The sequence below is a fragment of the Cebus imitator genome, unplaced genomic scaffold (assembly GCF_001604975.1).
Source record: "Cebus imitator isolate Cc_AM_T3 unplaced genomic scaffold, Cebus_imitator-1.0 Scaffold219, whole genome shotgun sequence".
Classification (NCBI taxonomy): Eukaryota; Metazoa; Chordata; class Mammalia; order Primates; family Cebidae; genus Cebus; species Cebus imitator.
In genome coordinates, this window is record NW_016107534.1 from 2,579,846 (window position 1) to 2,598,895 (window position 19,050).

Consider the following 19,050-nt stretch of genomic DNA (forward strand, 5'->3'; position numbering starts at 1 on the left):
TGATGGGCTGATTACAGCAAGGTCCCAATCTGGTGGTGCTTCCCTCTATTGCTGGGTTGGGCAATCTCCTCCCAGTTACTCTGGGTTTGGCCATGTGACTTGCTTTGGTCAACAAAAAAAAGAGCAAACAGGATGTTAGCAGAGACTTGAAAAGTGCTGGCAAGTTGAGTTTTCCATCTTTTGCTGCTCTTGAGAATCCAGAAGCTGTCACCATGTAAACAAGTCCAGGCCAGACCAGTTACCATCATCATCTCAGCTGATAGCCAGCCAGCCACCATAGGCATGAGTCAGGCCATATTGCTGGACCCACAGAATTATGAGCTAAGTAAATAGTCTTGGGTTAAGCCACTAAGTTTTACGAATAGTGTGTTACGTAGCTCACAAATATATAAGACTGTGTATTTGTTGACTGGAGGAAGAGACGCTATGAAAACCACCTTTTGAAACTTCCCAGATACTGCCACTGATGTCCTGATGGAGGTAAGAAAACATCCGCTAAAATCTGTGGTTTACTTATTTTTCATTATTTTGTTTAAGGAGGTCTATAGTGGAAGAGGGAGAGGGGATAGGTGAAAAAAGATAAGGAAAAGACACGAGGCAAGAGGAGAAAGAGAATTCAAGGTGACATAACCAGCATGGAATCCTTCCCAGGCATGAGAGTGGCCGGCTTGGAGCACTGGCAGTGTCTGGCTGGAGGAAGCCGGGACCATTTGTCCATCTAAAAGACCACTTGGTTCCCTCACCCTCTTCCTCCTCTGCTCATGGACACATACACCCTTGCAAGACTGGCCAGGACTAGAGTGTGCCCTGCACCAGTCTACATCCTAAAGATAAGACCCCTGGCTTTCTCATTTTCATAATGCCTACCAGTGCTAGCAGTCAGTCACTGCCTGTGGAACTGACACACACAGCAAACCTGAATGACCCACCCAGAGATGAACTCAAAACCCTCTCCTGCTTAACCCAGTGCCCTACTCACCAAGTGAACAGACCCAGCCTGGGAGGACTGAAGGCAAATCTAAAGTGCCTAGTAACCTTATGTTTCCATAATCTGAGCCTTTAGAAAATGGGGACCCCTGCAGTCCTCCACCATAAGGAGCAGCCACTGTTCAAGAAAGAGAAGATGTGAGTGAGTCGGCACTGAGACGTGTCCATCTTCCCCACCCTCCTTCAAAGCCTGTTGGAAGCTGAAAACTTGACCCAGAATCAACCAAGAAAATCAGCTTTGGGGGGAGTTGAACAGACACAGTGGATCATTTGTTAATGAACAAAACTATCAGGCAGAGCTAGAGTACGTCGAGAAATAGGTTAGACCCAAGAGGACCGAGGGGTGGAAAGTGTGGGTGTGTCCCGTGGAAGCTGCGGAGCTCAGGATGGGCAGTGCATCCATCTCACACTGCTAGGCGGCCTGGCCCCTGGCGCTGCTTCGTTTTGTCAAGCTGTAGTCTTCACCCTGGCCTATTGGAAATGGCTTAACATGACGTATTTAGTGGGGTATTTATTCCACAGATGTTTATTAGTGGCGTGAGCCACTGTGCCAGGCCTTAATTTTTTATTTTTAAGAGACAGGGTACAGCTCTTTCACTCAGGCTGGAGCACAGTGGCACGATCATGGCTCACTGCAGCCTCAAACTCCTGGGCACAAGCGATCCTCCCACGTCAGCCTCCCAAGTAGGTAGGACCACAGGCGCACACCAAGCACCAGGGTTTTTTTTTTTTTTTTTTTTTTTCTTAGACGGAGTTTTCCTCTTGTTACCCAGGCTGGAGTGCAATGGCGCGATCTCAGCTCACCTCAACCTCCGCCTCATGAGTTCAGGCAATTCTCCTGCCTCAACCTCCTGAGTAGCTGGGACTACAGGCATGCGCCACGATGCCCAGCTAATGTTTTGCATTTTTAGTAAAGACAGGGTTACACCATGTTGGCCAGGCTGGTCTCAAACTCCTGACCTCAGGTGATCCACCCCCCTCGGCCTCCCAAAGTGCTGAGATTACAGGCATGAGCCACCGGGCCCGGCTGGGTTGATTCTTAACAGAGTGGTTTGTTTTTGGAGCTTCTCTTCGCGTTGGGGACCAGAAGAGGCCTGGGTTCCTAGCCCACCACTATTCCTCAGCAACTGAGGATTCTAAGGGAAGTCCCATTTAACCTCCCTGGACCTTTGTTTCCCATCCCTGAAGCCCGAGGATAAAACCACCCTCTCACAGGCTGTGATGAGGAAAACAAGGCTACGTCTGGGACCACCACCCTCACCCCCACTTTGTACATAGGAAATACAGGGTTGAGAATGGAGACCCACAGTGCTTCCAGAGGGTCCCCAAAGGCCCTAGTGCCCGCCCGGTGCCCTGCAGAGAGCGCGCACTCCCTGGGGTGCCAGCCCTCAGAGACAACTCGCCCTGGGCCTTGGAACTGGATTCTCCGCGCGCTAGAGAAGGAGTGGAACGGCAGAACCCCCAGGCCCCCATTCCGGGTGCGCGCACCTGGCGCAGGGCGGGCAGCTCCCTCTAACCCCGGGCTTCCGGGACATCCAGGGCTGTCGGGGCTGAGCGCCGCGTGGGCAGCGGCCGGCCGAGTCTGGCTTGCCCCGCCGCCTCGAAGCTGCGCCCTGGCCAGCAAGGGCGCCGCCGGATACCCCAGCCGGCTCCGCAGAGCCTGTCACAGCCACCCCGCCCCGGCCGCTCCACGCGCGGCTTGAAGCACCTTCCCGAGAGGCAGATCCTTGCGCCATAGCTGCGCCGGAGCCCCTGGCGGGACATCGAGGATTTCTCGCTCATGCCAGCCACACCCAAATTTTTGGGAGATGCCGAAGGGTGTGTGCGTGGCTCCGGGTGCGCCTAGGCCCTCCCTTGAGACTCTGCGAGGCGCGCACTGCGGGACCGGAGCTCGCAGCCGCCTGGCAGGACGCTGCCCTGCGGGGCGGGGTGGGGCTGGAGCTGGCACTTGGGGTGCGCCAGGGCCTGCCGGACCGTTGCGCAAGTTGTGATTCGGCTGCTATAAGAGGGGCTGGCAGGCATGGAGCCCCGTAGGAATCGCGGCGCCAGCTGTTGCAAGGTAAGGCCCTGGCGCGCCCCTTCCTCCTTCTCTGCTGGTCTTTCTTGGCAGGCCACAGCGCCCCACCCCACTCTGGGCCCCAGGAAAACTGAAGCAGGCAGGAGGCAGGGCGATGGCTTAGTTTTGGACTATGATAACTTTGCACCGAGTTCTAGCCAGAGAGAAGGCTCCCGGGAACCAGGGAGAGTTGGATTTGCTGCTGGGCTGTGCCGGTGCCCAGAAGGCAGGACTCCGACCTTGCAGAACCTGCCAGGTCCTGGGAGACTGTCAGACCCACCAACCTCATGGCATTGGCAGAGCTGAGATGCCTTGGAAATTGCCTTGGGAACATCCGCAATGTTCAGGGTATACCTACCCCCAACTGAAGGAGATAAAGTTGGGGGTTGGAGGGACGCAGATGGAAGTGATCAGTCTCAGGTCTAGACATTGCCTTGCTCTGCAGGTAAGAATCAGGCTTCATTTTCCAGGGAAGTTCCTGACCCCTGAATGGGAGGGGCTGTATAAGGCCAATGCCTAGGGGAATGGCAAGGATGAGTAGAGGTGGGGGAAATCAAGTGTCAGGAAGACTCAAAATCTTCCAGAGAAATTGTGCAGGGTCTCACCAGATCTGGCCTCAAACCATGCAAATTGCCTTCTTTGCAATGGATACAATGAGGTGTCGCTGGGGACAGAACTGATTATAAGAGAATAAGCCAGGACTGCTCAATATGCGCTGTTGGCCCATCTGGCTCACCTATAGCCTTCCTTGTCTTGGTTTGGATTTCAGTGTGAGTGCCGTCGCCTTGTTTCTATAGATTAAATGGTGGTGCTTTTGGGAAAGGACTCCTTAAATAGAGTTAGGTCCAAGTGAGACAACTGGACCAAGTGACAGGCTGGCTGTCATTTCAGAATAGTAGCTTCAAAGAGGTGATTAATTTCTGTTGGAAGGGTGATCTTTAGGGAGGTGGGTGAAGAGCAGAGACTTGGTGGTGCCATTCCAGGGGCACAAGCTCTCTTCCTTTGCAGGGCAGGAATGACCTCTGGCAGCCAGAGTTGCGTTTGTTCTGTAGGATTCTAGGTGGGCCATGGGCAGCTGAAACTGGGGAGTGTTCCCAATCTCTTTTCCATTAGGATTGTCTGCAGAACCAAACTTGGAGGCATCTAGAAACGTGGGTGCTCCTGTTCTAACGCCCTTAGCAACAGGAAGGCCATGCTGATCATTTCTCTCTCAGGTAGGGAGACAAGGCAAGAGAGAAACAGTGGACGCTTTTAGATTCTTTCCCTTCCCAAGCAGTTGTGGACATTGGGCTGAGGGGAATATTTCCATGTTGGTTAAAGGAGCGTCCTCCTCATATTTTGTACATCTTATACCCAAAATAACTCTTCTTGGTATTTGGGGAAATATTTTCCTCCCCCACCGTTTCAGGAAATGGCTCCAAGTGCCAAGGACAGAGCCAGGGAAGTTGCAATGAATTCCTGCCTGTCAGGCCCCAGGCAGATGCCTCACATGTCTGAGTGGCCCATGCAGGGCACAGAGGTGGCCGCCACAGAGCCTGACTCAATGTACCACCCCTGCCTAGATGTCAACAAGGGCATGGGAGCCAAAGAGAGAAGAGGGGCTCCAGGAAGATAGAGTGCTTGTGTCTTGTGCATCTGTGAACAGCACTGGTATGATTCAAAGGAAAATTGAGCCAAATTCTTCGGCAGTCAGTTACCCCATCCCCACCAGGGTAGGAGTCTGGCAGCCACAGCTCTGTTCTGGCCGGTTGGCAGAGAGCCTTGAAATTCCTCTTTGTCCACACACTTATCTCAGAGAAACAGAGAGGGTGTTTCAGCTTAAAAACAACGCACTTGGTGTCTGGGCCCACAGACACCTTTGCACTTATTCCATGTGTGACAGCCACTGTGCCTTGTTGCTTAGCAGACAGCATGCTGCCGTCCTTTTTGCTCAGTTTATTAGCTCTCTGGAATGGAATCTATAATCAATGCCCATACCAACAATTCACTAATACTATAGGAGATTCAGTCTCCATCTGGGTGTATATTGCATTTGCTCTGGGATGCTCCAGGCTGGGGGCTTGCCAAGGAAGAGAAGAGAAACATGGAGAAGAGGGGAGGGCAGAGGAGGGGTCTCTAAAAAGGGCAGGGGTCCCAGAGTGCAGGGGCAGGAGCCAGGCTCATGAATGGGTCCGAGGGAGGGAGTGCCCCGGGATGGCAGTCAAGATGAAGCAGAGCTTAGGAAGCTGAAGGGAATCAGGGCCCACCTGGGTGCTGGAGGATGCATAGGAAGTGCAGGAAGCAGACCAAGGTCCCCAAGAAAGGGAGACCCGGACACCAAAGCATTTTCTGTCTTTATTAAGACAACTACATCAGAATTCCTGCTGGGCAAAAGTGAATTCTAGGATGTGACTTTAAGATGGGAGCAAGTAAACCATTCAGGAGGTGGGTTACCCTGGTTAGCCAATGCAGATCGAAAATAGGAACTCTTTCATTTATTCAAGCAACAAATATTTAATGAAGCCCTGCTATGTTCCAGGCCCATGGTAGATGCTAGAACAGGTACAGGTGTCATTAATTAATCAGGGAACCCTCTCCTTCTGAGTCTCGCTGGAGCTTCAGATCCCTCTCATACAGAGCTCCAGGGAACCTCAAAAATTGATCAGAGGCTGGGCACAGTGGCTCACACCTGTAATCCCAGCACTTTGGGAGGCAAAGGCAAGTGGATCACTACAGCCCAGGAGTTCCAGACCAGCCTGGGCAACATGGCGAAACCCCAGCTCTATTTAAAAAAAAAAAAAATTAGCTGGATGTGGTGATGCACACCTGTAGTCGCAGCTACTCAGGAGGCTGAGAGGTGGGAGAATTACTTGAGCCCTGGAAGTCAGGTCTGCAGTGAGCCTTGATCACACCACTGCACTCCAGCCTGAGCGACAGAGTGAGACCTTGACACACACACACACACACACACACACACACACACACGCGCGCGCGCACACACACACAGTCAGAACTGACACAGGAGTAGAAATCTATCTGTTAACTCTGATGAGATCAGACCTTTCTGATGAACAGAAAGAATATAACCCCCGTACTCACACCCTGTCTGCTGGTTACATATGTTAACACAATTTTTCAAATGAGGCTTTTGGTTGCAAATTAGAGAAAATCACTCATGCTGGCTCTGTGTTTTCCAAATTGTATATTGTGATCAACATTTGAAAAAAGAGCTGAGACTCTCAAGAGTACATTACCCATGATAAGGGTGAACTTTATTTCTTGACATTTATTTCTCTTACATGTATATATCTATGCCTCAAATGAAAAATCTATTTAGAAAGTTGAAAGCTAGGCCAGGCACGGTGCCTCACACCTATAATCCCAACACTTTGAGAGGCTGAGGTGGGTGGATTGCCTGAGGTCAGGAGTTAAGAGACCAGCCTGGCTGACATGGTGAAACCCTATCTCTACTAAAAATACAAAAATTAGCCTGGTGTGGTGGCGCATGCTACTCGGAAGATACTCGGGAGGCTGAGGCAGAAGAATTGCTTGAGCCCTGGAGGTGAAGGAGTCGCAGTGAGCCCAAGGTTGCCCCACTGCACTCCAGCCTGGGCAACAGATCAAGACTCCATCTCAAAAAAAAAAAAAAGTTGAAAGCTATCCAAGTGAGTATAAGAAAAGAGTATCTTACCCTGAAGGCTAAGGACAAGGAGGGCCACCAGGCCTCATGAGGACCCAGGAACCACGAAGAAGGCTAGTACGGAGCACACGCGGTGACCATACTCTGGCTCTCAGTGGCTATGTGGGCTCTGGTCTCTCTCAGCTGTTCCATGCACATGAGGCCAAACGTGGCTACCCCAGAGTTTCTGAGCCAGCAACAGAGATGAACTGGGCTCCCTGCAGCCCCAATTCTAAATTCCTAAGAGAGAAGCTGATTGCCCAATCAGGGGTTGGAGGAAGAAGGGAAGAGGAAAGGGAGGAGAGAAGAGCCTCCTGGTCTCTTGCGTACCACTGTTCAGGCAGTTGTAGCCAAGGGAGCTGGAGTATAAATGCAAACATGGCCATCAAGGGGTGTGTGTGTGTGTGTGTGTGTGTGTGTGTGTGTGTCTTGGGTAGGTTAGATCTCCCAGCAGGTCCCTACTAAAAATGGACTTAAGCCCCCCAAATTCCAGCTCTCCATGTTCACACACTCCGCCCCTCTACCATATTGAATTATCCCAAACCAACCATGCCTTCCCCCACTCCCCAACTTGTCCTGGAATGCCCTGCTTCCCCTCTTTCCCCTGGGGAACGCATCCTTCAGGTCTCAGCTCACAGACTGCCTCCCTTGCAAAGCTCTCCTCCCGTCCCCAGAGTCCCTCTTCCTCTTTGCTCCTTGGGTTCTATGCTTCTTCCCTCATAACCTCCACCGGGTTGTGTTAAAATGAGTTGTTCAAACTTCTGTCTGTTCCACTAGATTCTGAGCAATTTGGAGAACCAAGATCCAAACTTCCCTGTCTTTATTTCCTCCTTTGTCCTTTCCTCATCCCCAAGTCCCTTCCAACTTGCAGTTGTGAAGAAAGGAAGGAAAGAAGGGTGGGAGGGACGAACAGGAAGGGATCCCACCGGAGAATGTGTACAGGGAGAGGACTCACGCTAGCTAAAGCTTTTTCCATAATTACCAGCAGATGCCGTGTTACCTGAATTTACTTCACAGTAGCATGCAGAAGACTGCCAGAAAGGAAGGTGCAAAACAGTGGATGGCCGGAGAAAGGAGGGAGAGAGCAAAGTGTGTGCTGGGTGTCTTGCTCACCTCTGGTACTTTCAACCAGAGGAAGATAGGCAGGGAGTTTCTCCAGCTCAAGGTTAGCAGGCTCCAGCAGCAAATGCCTCTGTGGTCCCCACATTCCTTGCTATGTTCTTCCCATTGCTGTCATCAGAAGGCCATGGGCAGGCCTGACCTTGGCTCAGGAGGCCCTCCAGCCTGGATCTAGAGAGCAGCAGACGTTTCTGCCCATCTCAGCTCCCACCTTGACATTGAGGTTCCCAGGATGGAGGGTCTGCCTCCATCTGCCTTGTCCCCTATGATGGCAGGAAGGTGATGGAGCTCAGGTCTAGAGGTCACCAGTTTCCTAGGGAGGTAGAAGGTGGGGGGCGAGGTGAGGGCCCTGCACACAACTGCCAAGTGGGGATGGGGGTGGGACCCATCTGAGGATGAGTAAAAGTGAGGCCAGCGCAGAGAACCCAGGTGGAGTCAGACAGAGGAATTTGTGGTAGGGTGAATGGCACATTATATAAGCCTCACTTGCTGCCCCATTTATTGTGATTGTGTCATTATCTTTTTTGGCTTTCATTTTTAAGAGATAGGGTCTTGCTCTGCCACCCAGGCTGGAGTGCAGTGTGTGATCATAACTCATTGCAGCTTTGACTTCCTGGGCTCAAGCAAACCTCCCACCTTGGCCTCCCAAGCAGCTGGGACCACAAGTATTTGCCACCACACCCAGCTAATTTCTTTTTTTTTTTTAGAGATAAGGTCTTTCAGTGTTGCCCAGGCTGCTCTTGAACTCCTGGGCTCAAGCAATCCTCCTGCCTTAGCCTCTCAAAGCCCTGGGATTATAGGCTGAGCACCACACCCAGCCACATTTCATCTGTGCAGCCCCACGGGCTCCACGTTCTAGTTTTTCTCATTTCTTCTCCAGGGTACCATGGCGGGGGAGGAGGGTAGAAGACGGGGCAGCCAGGCCTTGATTAAAGGAGAAGGAAGGCAGCCTGTGGAGAAGGTGGCCCAGGAGTGCAGAGAGGAGCAGGCGATGAGGGAGACAGCAGAGTGCAGGCTGCTGTGGCCCAAAGGAGCACACCACCCGCTGCGAGCCCACCCCCCCCCAACACCCCTGCCTAGAGACCCCTCTCCTCTCCAGGATCTGCTTCAGCAGCACTCAGAGGAAAGAATGATGCTGTGTCAACATTTCAGCTGCTTCTCTTTTAACTCTTAGAAAGTGGCAGCTCCTAAATGTTCAAAACTGCTTTGGAAGCTTCTGGAGAGAGGTTTTGCAGCTGAGGCAGACAGCTGACTGCAGCCTTTCTTCCACCCCAACCCGTGCTGTCCCCGGGCTCTCCTGCAGCAGCTGCAGCGGGCCCCTGGGTCCTACATTTGCAGCCCTTTGTCTCTGAGCGCAGACTTCCAATTCCAACCAGCAGCTGGACGGGCCCACCAGCATGTCCTGCCAGTACTAGGACATTAGCAGGCACCCAACCTCCTCTTTCCAAAGCCTCTCCTTCTGCCTCTCCTAGTTTCCATCTCCATCCTTCCAGTCAGTCAGGCTGAAAGCATTTGCTCCTCAGGGTGCAGAAGGAAAAGCCTCACCTCCCTACCTGGTGCTCGCTTGCCCCTGTGATCCCAGCCCAAGCCCTCCCTGGCCTCCTCACCCTGGTGTCAGCTGGGAGCCACCATCTCCTAAACCCACCTGTGTTCTTCCACCTCTGCCAGGGCTGCACTTTCCTCCACCTTCACAAACTCAACTTCTACCCATTCTCAGGTCCCTTATCAAATACCACCTCCTCCATGATGCCTCCCTGATTTATCCGCTGGAAATAATGGTGATAACAGCTAAGGCATTGGGGTTGGCTACATGCCAGCCAAGGAGTTAGCACTTTCCATGCTTTATCTCATTTCAAGCCACATCACAGCGACAGGTGGCATGATGATTCATATCATCCCCATTTGAGAGCCAGGAAAACTGAGTGTTGGAGAGATTAGCCACTTTCCTAAGACCTTATGCTCTGACTCAAGCATAGCTCTGAGGAACTCGTAAAGTTCATCAGTTTAAGCACCATGACTTTTTTTGCTAAGTCTCCCAACATTTCTTCTGTTAAAATGTTCTTCCTTGGCTGGGCGCAGTGGCTCAGACCTGACGCGGTGGCTCACGCCTGTAATCCCAGCACTTTGGGAGGCCAAGGTGGGCAGATCATCTGAGGTCAGGGGTTCGAGACCAGCCTGGCCAACGTGGTGGAACCTGTCTCTATTAACAATACAAAAAAATGAGGCCGGGCAAGGTGGCTCACGCCTGTAATCCCAGCGCGTTGGGAGGCCAAGGCAGGTGGATCACCTGAGGTCAGGAGTTCAAGACCAGCCTGGCCAACATGGTGAAACCCCGTCTCTACTAAAAATACAAAAAATTACCCTGGCATGGTGAGTGGGCGCCTGTAATCCCAGCTACTTGGGAGGCTGAGGCAGAATTGCTTGAACCCAGGGGGCAGAGATTACATTGAGTCAAGATCACACCACTGCACTCCAACCTAGGTAAAAGAACGAGACTCCGTCTCAAAAATAAATAAATAAAAATAAGTGTTCTTCCTTGCATTGAAGTTAAATATGTAAATTCTTAAACAAGTTGCTTAAGGGCACAGTTTTGTTCTTTCCTTTTATTTTTAACAAATACTATATGTAACTAGTTGACAAGATGAAATACTGTGTATACTACCCCAGCTTCCCTGGGAAAGCCATCAGCTTCTGCCTCATGCCTTCCCACTCCTGATTCCACTTTCCTGTGGTTCCATATCTTTTTCATGTCTGTTTCAGGCCCACAATGGCAATCAATACATGTTAGCTGCCAACCATCAAACCTACGTTGAGTAATTATGGTGTGTCAGGTATACACTCCATGAAATTATATTAGGTTTGTACAAAAGTAATTGTGGTTTTTAAGAGTAATGGCAAAAACAGCAATTATTTTTGCACCAACTATTTGCTGTCTTGAATTATCCCTCCTTTCCTAGTCCCTAACCCTGCTCCTCCCAGCCATTCTTTCTCCCCTTCTCGGGCCATGGCCAGGCCCCGCCCAGGTACTGAGACTCAGGTGAACCAAGGAAGACTTAATGCCTACTCTTTTCTGATTCCCACGATGGCCTGCATTAAGTCAGTTAGCATTAAGTTTGGCTGCATTTAGCAGAGACCCAAAAGAACAGTGCCTTTTTAAAGGCAGACATTATGTCTCTCACACACCTAGCACAAGTCCAGAGGTAGGTAGTCCAAGACCAGCATGGCATCTCAGCCCCATGAGGTCCTCAGGAACCGAGCTTCTACAGCCCCCAGCCCTGCGTTCATAAGGGTGAGGCCTTCGTCCTCGTGGTCCAAGGTGGTGCTAGACTCTTGGCTACCACATCTACAGCCCAGGCATCAGAATGAAGCAAGGGATGAAAAAGGAAGAGACGAAGGCACATACATGACAGGTTCCTGAGACACTTCTGCTTATATTTCACTGGCCAGAATTTAGTCACATGGCCACACCTAGTTGAGAGACTCTGAGAAGCAAAGTATTTACTCTAGATGGCCATATTCCTACCTAAGACTTGGAGTTTCTATGACTGGGGAAGAATGGAAGACAAGATATTGGGCATGACTAGCAGCCTCTATGAAAAGGGTGATCTGTGTTGATGTGTGTGTGTGTGATGTGTGTACGAATATATGTGTTGTGTGTTGGGGGGACAGATTCTTGCAAGCACTTTAATCTCAGATGGATCTGTTACCAGTTCTCTCTGCAGACCCCCATAGGTTTCCCCTAAACCTGCCCCTCCTGTTGGGCAGCCTTACTCAGCGGCAGCTTCTCAGCTCCATGTTTTCAAGAAACCACAATTAATTTCCAGCCTCCACTGAAGCATATTATCAGTGGTGATAGAGGGAGCTTGTAAAACTGTTTTTGCACTTAGGTATTAGAGGGTGGCCATTATGTGAGAGTGACTATGACCACAGTTAATAGTCACTCTCACGATCTGGTAGTAAATTCTGGTAATAAATTCTCTTGGGAAGGAGGGTGTCATCAACACATGAATCTTAGCAAAGGAGGCAAGTTGATCTTGTACTGCATGGGGAAGACCCAGAGACACCAGGCGTCCCGTTGAGATAGCCCGTGGGAGACAATGGGCCAAATGCTTGATTCACAGTTGGCTACGGGTAGTATGGCCCACCTGCCTGGTAATTATAATAATTTACTCCCCAACCCTGCTCTGGACAGGCACACCAAGGGCAGGGGCCTCACAGGTTCATTTCATTTGCCCTTGTGGAGCCAGGTGGTGGTGTTAGCTCCATTTTACTGAAAGGAAAGGATGTTTGAAGGAAGTGTCTTGCGCAGAGACACGAAACTAACAAGAGCAGAGCCTGCTGCTGGAGCCTCAGCGCCTAATCACTGCACTCCCCCACCTCTGCTAGGGTTTCACGGAATCAAAATGGGGATTAGCACTGTTTAACCCAGTTCCACAAACACTTGGTGTATTAGTCAGGTAACAAGTAGTTAATAGGAGAAGTTTTACTTTTTTAAGAGATAAATTTGCCTTTTCCCAAATTACTAGGTACACAGTATCTTTCATGTTTGAAGTTGAGATGGGGGTACAATATCACAGCTTCATCCCAGAGCAGGGCATTTGCTTCCACGTGCCATGTTCCCAGCAGCTGCCCTTGATGGGAATTGGGGTATAATGTGGGCTTTTCCTTAAATCCTGGAGGCGCTGGAGGGTGGTGCCTTGCACTCCCGCCTTCTGGGTCTGAATCCTGACTATGTGATGGACCTGTTTGACTTTAGGCAAGCTGACTCCTTTTCCTGAGTCCCATATTTTTCTCTCCTGTAAAACTCAGATTTTAAAAAAATGACTCTGATCAAACATTATAAATAGCATATAGACAGACTGCCTGTTTTTATTGTATTGCCAGAAAATGAATCCTACTAATATTGCCATCTATGGACAGAAAATGTATTACCTGTTTTCATCAAGACCCAGACGAGAAAGAACACGAAAAGCAGAGAGTAACTTTACTACCACCTCGAGAAACTTCATCCTAGTATTTACTCACATTTCATTATTATTTCGGGCTCATGCACATATACTTAGCATGGATCACTGGCCACAGACTTGCATACATTTAGCTTTATTACCTTTTGCCTCATGTATCTCATTAAAACTTTGCTGCTTAATCAAGGATCTGCATATCATTTTAATTTTAGAATTCACGGTTCCAAGACTTTGAAAGTTCCAAGTGTTCTGAGTGAATGTTATGTTATCTCCCACTGCCATGTCTTCACACTTCCCAACTTCCGGGCCACTATGGCCACCACTTTCTACTCTTAGTAACCCATACTCAGTGCTTAATCCCCAGCTCAGGTGACACTTCTTCCAGGGAGCCCCCTTTGCGCTCTGGTAGTATTTTTTTTTTTTTTTTTTTTTTTTGCACGGGCTCCCCCTTTTTTTTTTTTTTTTTTTTTTTTGAGACAGAGTCTCCCTCTGTTGCCTAGGCTGGAATGCAGTGGCATGATCTCAGCTCACTGAAACCTCTACCACCTGGGGTTCATGCAATTCTCCTGCCTCAGTCTCCTGAGTAGCTGGGACTACAGGTCCCTGCCACCGTGCCCAGCTAATTTTTGTATTTTCAGTAGAGATGGGGTTTAGCCATCTTGGTCAGGCTGGTCTTGAACACCTGACCTCGTAATCCGTCCACTTCGGCCTCCCAAAGTGCTGGGATTACAGGTGTGAGCCACCGCGCCCGTCCTCTGGGGGTATCTTGTACCTTCCCTTTTTGCAAAGCCCTTTCCTTCTGCTTTAGAATGGCTCATTGACCTATTTGTTTCTCCTGTTAACTCAACTCCACTTGAGGGTGGAGAGCATCTATTGTTCACCATTGCATCCCTGGTGTGGAGCACTGTGTCTGACATATTATTTAGACGATCAAGAAGTGCCAGTGGGATTCAGGCTCACAGTGGGTGGGAGAGAAAAGAAGTAAGGAAGCAAGTGGTAAAGGCCGTCACAGAGTATCAGCAGGCTGCCGTGAGGGAGAAATGCAGAGGACGGGTGAGTAGCATAATCGCTAATGACAGGGTAATGATAGAGAACATTTCACAACGCCTTTAAGTGCTTTCGCATGCATTATCTAATTTGATCCTCATAAAAGCCTAGAGATAGATATATTACAGGGATGAAAGTGGAGTATTTTGTGATTATGTGATATGCTTAAAATTATACAGAGAGTAAATGACTGGGTTCAAACCACACCTTAAAAGTCTGTTCTTTTTCCCTTGAGGCACGCACTGAAGTCTACATCATCCCCACCACGTCCATTCCATCATACCCTGGCCTCACTGCTCTGTGGTCTACAGAATACCTCATGGCGGTTTCATTTACCAGATAATAATCCTCTTCCTAAGGGGATGCATTTCATTAATACATATGTAGATCATGAATTGTCTTTGACTTTGAGGGGTTGGTAGCCAGGGCAGAAAGCAAAGCTGATTTTCATCCACATCCGGTAATGTGGTTGGTAATGGGGCAGATGAGTGTATTCTGAGATACCAGCTCCTTGCAATGTGTGGTTTCTTCTGTTTTCAGGCCCAAGAGGCACATCCTGGGAAGAAAAATGCGTTGGGGATGCCTGTGCCGATTCCTGTGGCTTTGGGCCTGTCTGTCCTATACCCAAGCTGTGCCCATCCAAAGAGTTCAAGATGACACCAAAACCCTCATCAAGACAATTATCACCAGGATCAACAATCTTTCACAAATGGTAGGGAGGGTCTGCGAGGACAAAGTAGAACTATGGCCAGCCCAGCACTGGTTCCTAGTGGGACTGGACCCAGATAGTCCAAGAGACATTTATTGAACACCTCCTGAATGCCAGGCGCCTACTGGAAGCTGAGAGGGATTTGAAAGCACAGGTCTCCCACTCATTCTGGTTCTTTCTTTTGGCCCAAGAACATTTAACTTTGCCACGTTTCCATCTAAAAATCATAGCATTTGGGCTGGGTGTGGTGGCTCACACCTGTCATCCCAGCACTTTGGGAGGCCAAAGCAGGAGAATCACTTGAGCCCAAGAGTTTGAGACCAGCCTGGGCAGCATAGGGAGACCCCATCTCTACAAAAATAATTTTAAAATATTAGCTGGACATAGTGGTGCACACCTGTGGCCCCAGCTATTTGGGAGGCTAAGATGGGAAGATCACCTGAGCCTGGGAGGTTGAGGCTACAGTGGGCTGTGATCGTGCCACCATGCTCCAGCCTGGGCGACAGAGCAAGACCCTGTCTCAAAATAAGTAAATAAATAAATAAATAAATATCACAGGATTTGGTCAGGCACGATGGATCACATCTGTAAGTCCAGTGCTTTAGGAGGCCAAAGCAGGAGGATCAGTTGAGACCAGGAGTTCAAGACCAGCCTGGGCAACGTGGCAAGACCTCTATCTCTAATTTAAAAATAAAAAATAAAATTAGGCTGAGCATGGTGGCTCATGCCTGCAATCCCAGCACTTTGGGAGGCCGAGGCGGGTGGATCACCAGGTCAGGAGATTGAGACTATCCTGGCTAACACAGTGAAATCCTGTCTCTATTAAAAATTCAAAAAATTAGCCAGGCATGGTGGTACATGCCTGTAGTCCCAGCTACTGAGGAGGCTGAGGCAGGAGAATTGCTTGAACCCAGGAGGCAGAGGTTATAGTGAGCTGAGATCGTGCCACTGCAGTCCAGCCTACCTGGGTGACAAGAGCAAGACTCTGTCTCAATAAATAAATAATAATTAAAAAATAAGAAAAAAAATAAGAGGATTCTCTGATATCATGAGGCCTCATGTGCTTATTTTCACTTTACCAAGGGGAAAACCAGGCCTCAGAGATTAGCTGAGGCACATGCAGGCACAGCCACAGCGTCTTTCCTTCCTCTCCCCTGTGTCCCTGCCTTCTGCACTTGCCTCCCTGCCTGACTTCACTTCCTTGAGTCTTAGTGCCTAGGACCAGAGGGAGCCGGGAAGTTCCCTGTGCCCCACCGGCAGGTGCAAGACCCCTAGCAGCATCTCCTCGGAGCCTCTACCCCATCTCTAATGTGCTTGTCATTAGGGCTCTTGTAGTTCCAGCTGATCTCTGGCCCCACCTCTCAAAGATACCCGAAAGAGTGAGTCTACCCTTTTTCACATTCAACCTTCTACTGATTTGCAAATAGCAGTCAGTGCCCACCCTGGTTCTTTCTTTGAGATCCAGCAGGACTAGACCTTCAGCCATTTCCCTTATGAGATCTGTATTTGAAATTAGGAAGATTAAGTGTGAATCTTCACACTTCTGATGTCTGTGAGATCTTCAGCAGGTTCCTTAGTGTCTTTAAGCCTTAGTTTCATCATCTGAGTAATGGGGATGTCACGCACTATTCACAAGGTTGGTTGTTATGAGACCTAAATTAGCTAAAGCAAGTGAATCCTCCTTACCCCCTGCGTGGAGCTCTCTGGAGACTTCCACATCTCCTGGTTATTGTGGGTGTCTCATGGTAGTCTTGGGCAGTTAGGGAGAAGCTTGGTGTCCAGAAAAAAAGATGGCTTAGAACTAGATAAAGTCTTGGGCATTTTATAGAGAAAAACTCTTGTCTTCTCTCAAAATCGCCACTCAGCAAGGCTGCACGTGATACATCCCAAGTGCCCCAACTTGAGTGGTGTCAATACATGATGTCACGGGGGCCCAAGGGTAGTAACCACAGAGGTGTCAGCCTCAGTGCTGTGGGCAGACAGATGGGGAGAGCTCTCCTGGAACTAGAGACACTGGAGCAGGGTTGGGGGGCCTCACTGAGGATATGACCTTGATCTCTGAGGAAGAGGGACTGCCTGGAAAAGCCGACTGGGAGGAAGGACTCTGCTGGGGGCGGAAGGGTCTAGGGCTGGCTGGGGTGGGAGTGCTTATGGAGGACCTCAGATGGCTGGGGAACAGACTCCACTAAATAAGACATAGGGAACCATGGCTGGGTTTTCAGCAGAGACCATGTAGGGAAAGGAATGACCTAGGAAAGCTGGTCTGGAAATGAAGGGAAGGCTGGTGTGGGAAGGGCAGGAATCTAGGAGACCAGCTTAGAGGCTTGGCAGTCAGCTGGGCTCAGGATACAAGGACCTGAACCAAAGTGGTGAGGGAGGGTGGAAGGAGGCAGCCCAGAGAACGAGCCTCCATGCTCACGGGGAAGGCAGAGGGCTTGAGGGTGATTCCTCTACAGTGCTGAGCACTTGTTCTTCCTCTTTCTCCTGCACAGCAGTCGGTCTCCCCCAAACAAAGGATCACCGGTTTGGACTTCATTCCCGGGTTCCACTCTGACCTGAGCTTTTCCAAGATGGACGAGATACTGGCGATCTACCAACAGATTGTCAACAGTCTGCCTTCCGGAAACTTGGTCCAAATATCCAATGACCTGGAGAACCTCCGGGCCCTTCTTCACCTGCTGGCCTCCTCTAAGAGCTGCCCCTTGCCCTGGGCCAGTGGTCTAGAGACCTTGGCAAACCTGGGGGGTGTCCTGGAAGCTTCGCTCCACTCCACGGAGGTGGTGGCCCTGAGCAGGCTGCAGGGGTCTCTGCAGGACATGCTGCGGCAGCTGGACCTCGGCCCTGCATGCTGAGGCCTTGAAGGTCGCTTTTCCCCCAAGGACCACATTGAGGGAAGGAACCAGCTGTCTCCAGGAAAAAAGAGCATTGCATGGACACCCTTTATCCAGGACTCTGCCCATTTCTCTGACTCCTCTAAACCACCCTTCCAAAGGCATAAGACCCTAAGCCTCCATTTGCTTGAAACCAAAGATTTATACACAGGATCCTATTCTCACCAGGAAGGAGGTCTGCCCAGCAAAGAGTGGACTGCATCTGGGACTCCCACCAAGGTCTTCAGCCATCAACAAGAGTTGTCCTGCCCCCTCTTGTCCCATCTCCCCCTCACTGCATGCTTCAATGTGACCAGCGGTGATTTCAGAGGGGACAGGGGGACGGGCAGAGCCTTTGGATGGCCAGAGCAAGGTTCCCTCTGAGAATTCCAAGGAAATCCGTGAAGGCTACATCCACACACAGCAGGAGCTCCAAGCAACAGCCCTCACACGCACACCCCTCCACTGCCAAAAGAGCTATTTTCATGAAAAAAATCCCACAAATCTTGAGGGGTTTTTACTCTGGTGGTAAAGAAAACTCCTTTATCAGGTGGTCCTGAGACCTGACAAGCACCACTGGGTACCCACCTTGGCACACAGGTGAGTGCGGTTTGACTACTGGGAATGCAGGCTCCCTGAGGGCAGGCCACCAGGATGACCCTTCCCACTGGAGGTCACGTTCAGCAAGATGAACGGAGAGGTTTGGGGTTTGCCACCATCCTGCTGCTGTGTTTTTGCCATCACACAGTGGGTAGTGGATCTGTCCGAGGAAACTTGAATCAAAGCAATTAACTTAAGACTCAGCACCTGCTTTGTGCTCAGCCCTGACTGGGGCTATGGGCTGGAGAAGCTTACCAAATAAACATTAAGATTCAGTCCTGCTCCAGACCCTGCATTCCCCGCGGTCAAACTGCACTCACTTTTGTTCCAAGGCCGGCAATTTACCATGGCAGCCAAACAGCCGAACGCATAGCGCAGTCTGCAGCAGGTGGGAAATGGTGTGAGTGGAGGGTGGCCACGCCCAGCGGCCCACAGGGAAGCCTGCTTGCATGTTGCAGTATGTTGGCTTTTCAGGGCATCTGTTATTGCATTGTCACAAAATAACTGAGAATTTAAAATAAGAAATACCTAAGACCATAGCAACCGACAAATGGCAGGACCAGGACTCCAGCCCAGGTCCTCTGACCCCCAGAGCATCCTGTGAGGCAGATAATGCTCTCTAGAGAGGGACTGGAATGGGGAGACCGAGTGCTTTCTGGAAAAGAGGAATTTTGAGGTAGAGTTTAAAGGAGGTGAGGGATGGGAATTGCCTGCAGAGAGAAGGCTGTTTTGCTGGAAGGTTTTGGGCGTAGAGATGCAGAGGTGAAGGTATGGGCAGTGAGTTACAGCGAGAGGCAGAGAAAGAAGAGATGGGAGGGAAAGGGCCATGCTGAAGGGACCTCGAAGAGTAAAGAAGTTTGATATTAAAGGAGTTAAGAGTCGCAAGTTCTAGAGAAGCTGGTGCCGTGGCCATGGTCAGAGCTACTCTAGAAAATGTGACCCAGATCATCACAACTACCTAATCAGTCTGGGGTGTCTCAGGCCTTTTGCTCACAAAACCTGGAACAATGGCTAATTCCCCGAGTGTGAAACTTCCCATG

General features: G+C 50.1%; 1 protein-coding gene and 1 long non-coding RNA gene across 3 annotated transcripts in view; one reads left to right on the top strand and one right to left on the bottom strand.

Annotated features, from left to right (window-relative positions):
- The first annotated feature begins 2,950 nt into the window (after positions 1 to 2,950).
- On the top strand, positions 2,951 to 19,044 carry LOC108318455 (leptin). 2 transcript variants are annotated; one of them, XM_017549489.2, is made up of 3 exons: positions 2,951 to 3,046; positions 14,372 to 14,543; positions 17,033 to 19,044. In XM_017549489.2, the coding sequence occupies exons 2-3, from the start codon at positions 14,400 to 14,402 to the stop codon at positions 17,390 to 17,392; spliced, it is 504 nt and encodes a 167-aa protein (XP_017404978.1). In that variant the 5' UTR covers positions 2,951 to 3,046; positions 14,372 to 14,399; the 3' UTR covers positions 17,393 to 19,044. The 2 variants fall into 2 exon arrangements, with proteins under 2 accessions (XP_017404978.1, XP_037601981.1); XM_037746053.1 differs by having other exon boundaries at positions 17,036 to 19,044.
- The window catches only part of LOC108318456, a 16,575-nt gene continuing 9,870 nt past the window's right edge, over positions 12,346 to 19,050 (bottom strand). The window contains exon 2 of the long non-coding RNA XR_001831148.2: positions 12,346 to 12,616. This is a non-coding gene — a long non-coding RNA (uncharacterized LOC108318456). The remainder of the gene's footprint in view (positions 12,617 to 19,050) is intronic.